Source organism: Acanthopagrus latus, chromosome 24 (assembly GCF_904848185.1).
Source record: "Acanthopagrus latus isolate v.2019 chromosome 24, fAcaLat1.1, whole genome shotgun sequence".
NCBI classification, from domain to species: domain Eukaryota; kingdom Metazoa; phylum Chordata; class Actinopteri; order Spariformes; family Sparidae; genus Acanthopagrus; species Acanthopagrus latus.
In genome coordinates, this window is record NC_051062.1 from 8,021,258 (window position 1) to 8,027,930 (window position 6,673).

At 39.3% G+C, this 6,673-nt stretch overlaps 1 protein-coding gene across 1 annotated transcript; it reads right to left on the minus strand.

Annotated features, from left to right (window-relative positions):
- Positions 1–565: 565 nt before the first annotated feature.
- Positions 566–4,334, minus strand: LOC119015536 (retinol dehydrogenase 16-like). The gene is made up of 5 exons (XM_037091620.1): positions 4,177–4,334; positions 2,308–2,622; positions 1,346–1,604; positions 1,082–1,245; positions 566–998 (listed from the first exon to the last, which is right to left on the minus strand). Exons 2-5 carry the CDS (start codon positions 2,618–2,620, stop codon positions 775–777), a joined length of 960 nt encoding a protein of 319 aa, XP_036947515.1. The 5' UTR covers positions 2,621–2,622; positions 4,177–4,334; the 3' UTR covers positions 566–774.
- Positions 4,335–6,673: the final 2,339 nt, after the last annotated feature.

The following is a 6,673-nucleotide window of genomic DNA, read 5'->3' on the forward strand; positions in this document are numbered from 1 at the left end:
TTGCAGAGGTGTCTAAAGTTGGCATACTAATGAGCTAGGTCTATCCTGGTCCAAAGGTCCTGTGCTGGCAGTATAAACAACCCTGAGCTCCCAGACTGAATTATTAACTAGCTAAACTTAGCCATGTGTGATCACTGTGGTGATGCGCTGCTCCTGATGTTTTTACCAAAAATTTAATCGGTGACCAATACGAGTGAACTTTTTGAGGTGCAATGTGGCTAGGTGCTAACTATTTAGCATGCTTTAGTACTCATCTCCACCATGTACACTCTGCTGACTTCAGTCTAAACTGTTTATTTACATTCTTATAATTTTAGCTATATGTGATGTTTTACTGAACCTTTAATGCCTGCAGCAACCATGAGAAAATATGAACATGCTTAAGGAAAATGAATTCACTGGTTTTTAATACTTTCTCAAGACGTGTCAAGTTGTACAGCACATTATGAAATCTCACTATCATATACATACAACATGAAGCGCCTTACTTTTCAGAGATCGGTATGTACTTTGTAGTTGAGTCCAAATCAGACAGTTTTTTTCTTATTTTTTTTGTTTTTACTGCTCTGGGTGATCATTTGCCAGAACAAAACCCTATCTGCCAGTAGATAAGGTGGCCTTGAAAAAAGTGCTTCTTTGAATTAAATGGTTAATGTCACGGAGGTAAGGCCTTCAAGCTAAAGCGCATGACACTTCAGTCAAGACTGACAAAGATTAGATAGAAAGACTTATATTGGATAATAAGTGCACATGTGGATTTTAATAAAGCACACTCTATTGCATCGGCTTGGCAATAGGAATGGCTTCTCTTCCCAGGATGTAGTCACTGATGCAGGTTGGCATGTAGGACAGCGGCAGCCAGAAGAGCTTGGCGTCCCAGCCGGGTGAGTAGCGGGTGCGCGGCCGGACGGCGGCTACAGCGTGCTCCATACAGCTGACCACCTTCATTAGATCCCCATCACTCATCTTGGCAACTTTGTCTTTTATAAGCACTTGCACTGGGGGGAAAAAATGAGCAGAATAAAAAAATAAATGTGTGAATTGAAACGCATAGGGTGAAAATAAGATGAGGCAAACTTACCCTTTGTCATATATTCTGTTCCATAGTCATCTTTGACCTCCTGGGGCAATCTGTCCCACAGCATCTGGACGTTTTTGCTCAGGATAGCAGAGTCAGTCACGTTTGTCTTGAAGAATCCCGGCTCAATGCAGAGGACTTTGACACCAAAAGCTGCCATGTTCAACCTAAAATATTTCATTCATTAATAATTTTTTAATATTTGTAATCAGTCGGCAATCCCACTGTTGACATTCTGACAAATAATTGACTGAGTTAATGTTTCACCTGAGGCTGTCATTGAAACCCTCCACACCATACTTGGAGACAGTGTACGGGCCTCCTGTAGGACTGATCCTCCCAAACACACTGGCTACGTTGACCACCCTCCCCCTGGCCTTCTTGATAAGCGGCAGGACGCTTAGGGTCACCGCAATCACCCCGTTCAGGTTCACATCCAGCATGTGCTTGTAGTCATCAATGGTCAGCCAATCACACGGGGCAGAGGGGACGGACACGCCTGCATTGTTCACCACAGCCCACAAACCTGGAGGATCACACAGAGGACGTCTGCTCAATAAAGCTGGTTTTAACGCTTCTCCATTTTGTTTATGTCTGCTTCCCCAGAGCCACGAAGCCACACCACCTCTGCTGCACAGAGCGCTGTTCGCTGTTTGATCCCGATGTATTAATGTTGAATGTGTCACGTGTCCAAATTGCATAGAACTTGACACTGCATTTCCTCTGGTCCTGAGTGACTAACCTGACAGATTATAAACTGACAGATTATGAATCAATAATTAATGATCCACATAATCAAGGAGGCACCATTGCCTAACAAAAACTAAATTATCATTTAAATTATTATTATCATTTTTTGGCCAAATGAAACCTTGTTTTGGTCTGCAGGGCAGACTTTGGCCATCTTGGGTCTCCAGCTATGCTAGGAGCTATGTGGGCCTGTACGAGCATGTTGTAATATCAAGATGCTCATAATGACAGTCCTAACATGCTGATACAATGCAGGTATGATGTTTTCTATGTTGATCATCTTGTGTTAGTATGCTTACATTAGCCTATAAGCACAAAAAAATCATGCATTTGGTCAGAAACCAAAGTACTGGACACACTTTTGCTCTGAGGAGGATCACAAAGGTTATTACAATTCATCCTGACAGGAACATGTACAATGTTTGATGCTCATCAACCCAGCAGTTGTTCACATATTTCCTCTAACAGTCCAGACTCACCACGCCCCCCCACTTTGTCCTTGATCATCGCTGCAACTTTGGCAACACTGTCCTTGGACCGAACATCCAGGTGTGTTGTTATCAGGTTGCCTGAGCACGCCTTCTTCAGCTCCTCTTCTCCCTTCTCGGTGAAACAAGAAGCAATCACTCTGAAGCCCTTCTTGTCCAGATGGCGGGCCAGGAGGTTTCCAAAGCCCGAGTCGCAGCCTGTGATGTACACATACTTGTTTCCTTTGTCAGGGACTCTTGGAAGCTCCCTGACCCAGCGGTACAGGTAGTAGAAAACCAGCAGCCCCAGGAGGTACAGGAACATGACTGTATGGAGAAAGAACAGGAACTGTGATTTCTCAGAGGAGGTTTTGAGTCACACCGAGCCCTTACACTGTAATACAATGTTGGGCAAGTCTAAGTTAGAAACTTAGGCACAGCATGAACCAGTGCTGGCATGTAGATGTGCATAATTTCGCAAGTGCTCTTTGAGATACTTGCTTGCACTTGCTTTTCTGTTCTCCTACTGTACTACATCTGGGAGGAAATAATGTGCTAATTTCCGTTTAGCACTAAAGATATGATTGGTTTGTGAAAAGCAAAGTTGTAGGTTAAAATAAACCCCACTTTATCCAATTACCACAGTAAAACGCTACTTATACATGGATGCATTACTGTTACAGTGATCCAGGGTGCGACAATTTGGGCCATGAATGCCACTAAACATCATCAGCGGTGCACAACTGAAGTTCTCGCAGTTTCTTGTTGCGTGTAATTTAAATGTTGAAAAACATGTATTTGCATAGATGCCTGCTAACACTCAACTCAACTCTTCTATGAAGCACTTTAAGCAGCCATAGCTGGGACAAAGTGCTGAACATACATAAGAAAAAGAGCATAAAACATAAAAGACAATATAAAAAACAATAAAACAATGACAATGTTAAAACGACAAAAACACTAGCTAGTCAACTGACTGGAGGCACCGGCCAGGAGCATGATATCATAAATATGTTAACATAAAGAAATTCAATTAAAAAAAAATCATCATTTGGTAAAACTAAATTATGTGCTAAATTATGTACAGTTAAGTGCACCTGTGCAACTCGTGTGACAAATAAGTCTGGAGCGCTGTATTAACAAGCATGTAATATTATAGAAAATACCATGTTAACAGTGTTGCAGTACCCAAATTCATACCTGAGTAAAAGCCTTAAAGTATCAGGTATTAAATGCACTTAAATATCTCAGGTAAAATGATATCACACAAATCAGTTCATCTCATCTGCAAAGTAACTAGTGACTAAAGTAATCAGATAAATGTAGTGGAGTGAAAAGTACAATGGTTTCCTCTAAGTTATAGTAGAGTGGATGTATAAGGTAGCAGAGAAAGGAAGCTAATCTTTCACTTTTGGTCAGTGTTAAAGTATTTAGATCCATTAAAAAAGTACTAATACTTCACAGTAAAGTTAAAGTGCATTATTGCCCTCTTGACATTTAATAGAGACTTAAACATCTGTCTTTGTCACTACACATTGATATTAAGTACAAGGTAACTGTTATACACCCGTGATATATACCAATGAACAACTGTGGCTGAGTGGAGGAAACTATCAAAAACTGGAACATTACATTTCTGGTGATTTAATTTGACTACACAGTAAAGTCCTTCATTGACTTCCTTAAGTTGCACAATATAACACTGTGGTTACTGAGGGCTGAACTGATTTCAAAGTTCAATGACTCAGAGAGATTAACAGATAAAAGTGTTGCTATGCCTTTATATATGGACTAGTGCACACAAAACATTACATGAAAACATACATTAGTTCCTATCTATATAAAGAGTCAATGCATAGACACAGAAAGTCTAAGTCTTACTTGTTGTGCAGAGATCTTCCTAGAGTGCCTGACCACCGCTGGAGGAATGTGAAGCTCTCAGCCTCGAAATATAATGACAACCCTTTCCACCAATGGAGGAGCTGCAGGGTTATCAACATGAACAGGCAACAGACGCCACCTGTTGGCAAGAATGGTAACAGCTGCAGCCATCTGCACATGTGTGGGGGCCCAAGGGTGACAAGAAAAATACAAGAAAATGAACAAAATGTGTGATTTAAACATTTATTCTCTATACTCTATATGATATAGCCTTTTGGCCATTACATTATATAGCCAGTAATGTTATGTAAAAACACATTTATTTGGTAGCTTTAGTAACCAGGTACTGCAGAGATAACATGCAGTATCAGGGTCAGAGTAGCACATTTTAAAGTGATTTGTATCAGCTATGAGATTCATAAAACAAAAACAAATAACAATTCTGATAATTAGAAAAATGCTGATTATTTTACTGAAGTTTTTGGACTTTCACATTTACCAAAGTAATATTTTAAACAAGATATCATTAACACTGCCTCCTACAGGCCTATTCAACTGACATTCACATTCCCTATTTTTGAACTGTCAGAAATATATATAATATTGCTCAGAAATATGTGTTAAAGCATGGCTTTGTTTTTTTTTTTTTTAACACTTTGTTAGTTTTCACAATAGAAAAACATTAGTCTACATGTACAAACATACAGGAACGAACACGTTATCAGTTTGATTCTCGTGATTTCCTCTGAACAGCTGTAAACATTTTGAATGGAGGGGTGTTTTTGTCTTGTCTTATGCAACAGACATGAGTAATGAATGAGCTCATTATCCTGCTAACAGCATGATCAAAGGGCTGCAGTGAGGTTGCTGAGGGCCATTAGTGGAAAAGCTCTGTCCTGCTATCCTGGATGTGTATCACATTTCCATATTAATCCAGACAAACATGATCATTGCTAGTCTGACACATCATATATACACACGCACTAATATGGTATTTATATATACTAGACTTGCACACTTTGCTGTGCCTGGTAATTTAGTCTTGTATTTATTTATTTATTATTTGACTTGAATTTTATTAAGTAGGAACGACAGCTGTTTACAACTCTTGTCTCTCGTTAGGCTCTTATATGTACAGCATAATTAAGATACACAGCCGCCTGTGATCAGTCTCATACAACCAAAAAAATAATCATAATAAAGAAGGTGTGACATGTCTGAATGTTTCCATTATTACATCTACTCTCATTTAGTTCGATTACCTCTCATTGTATAGTTTTACTTTCTATATTTATCAGTTCTTATTTCCGTTCTTGTGCTGCTGCAACAACCTCATCTGATCCCCTCTGGGCATCAACTTAAACACAAACATTGAGGCTTACTATGAAACAACATGTTGAAAAGGTCAAGGTGAAAATGTATCTCCATAACGTAGGTCTGTGACATCTTATCCTCCAGGAAAAAATAAATACATAAAAAATAGATATCTGTTTCCTCTCTATGCTCATGCACGTGATTACACTTCCTGCCTCTGTCCAGCAAAACAGGATGTCCTAATGATGTCCTCATTACTACTACAGGCAGCAGAGGCCTGTGTTCTCTGTGCTGGGTGTGCCTCCAGTCTAATGGTGAAAGTTATGAGTTAGCCTATATGTCTTTGAGCTGAGCGAACTTCACATAAACAGCTTATATCTTTACAATAAATAAACATTCCCACTTTATCTTTTACAGCGTCCACCAGGGTTCATGGGAAGCTTTATACATTTCTACCACAAGGTGGCAGCAGTGTTGTTCTTGTGACTCATTTCCTGTTGTCCAGATGCTGCCTTCATGCACTCCTGAGGAACTATCTCTGCAATGATTAAGCTGCAATTACAAATGTTTGCACATGTGAATGCTCTGGGCCTGTATTTAAATAGAAAACAAACTCATACTGTTGTAAGTTAAGCAGTAAAATACACCTACGTGTAATTTACAGTAATTTGTTGATGCAGTCTTCCAACATCTAGATGTGTCAGTAGTAGGAAACATAAGAAATTACACGCTTTAAAGTTGTATTTAACACTACTTGGTTGTCTGTTTACACTTAGTTTGTAGTGTCCATATTTCTGATTGTACTGGCACATTTTAACGACACTGTCACAATGTGCTTTTGCTTCACAATTAGACAAATCACAACTCAGTCTAAAGGAATAAAAAAAAAAAACACGATTCAAAATGACTAAAAGGTGATTTAAAGTGGGTGTTTGATAAAATTTGATGTAATGATAAAGTTTGTACATTTTGTCTTACAGCTAAACTCATCCAGAACTTTTCAGAATATGGATAAAATGTGGGTTCTGTGTTAATCACCCCTAACAATTCTTCCGTTGCTGACATATAATAATATCCTCCTGGAGATGAACTGCAGCTTTGCTGACACGGGTTCACAGTCTCCGTCTATGAACTTTCCTGACAGCACTTGAAGGCAGCAGTGAATGACCGAACGCACATGACC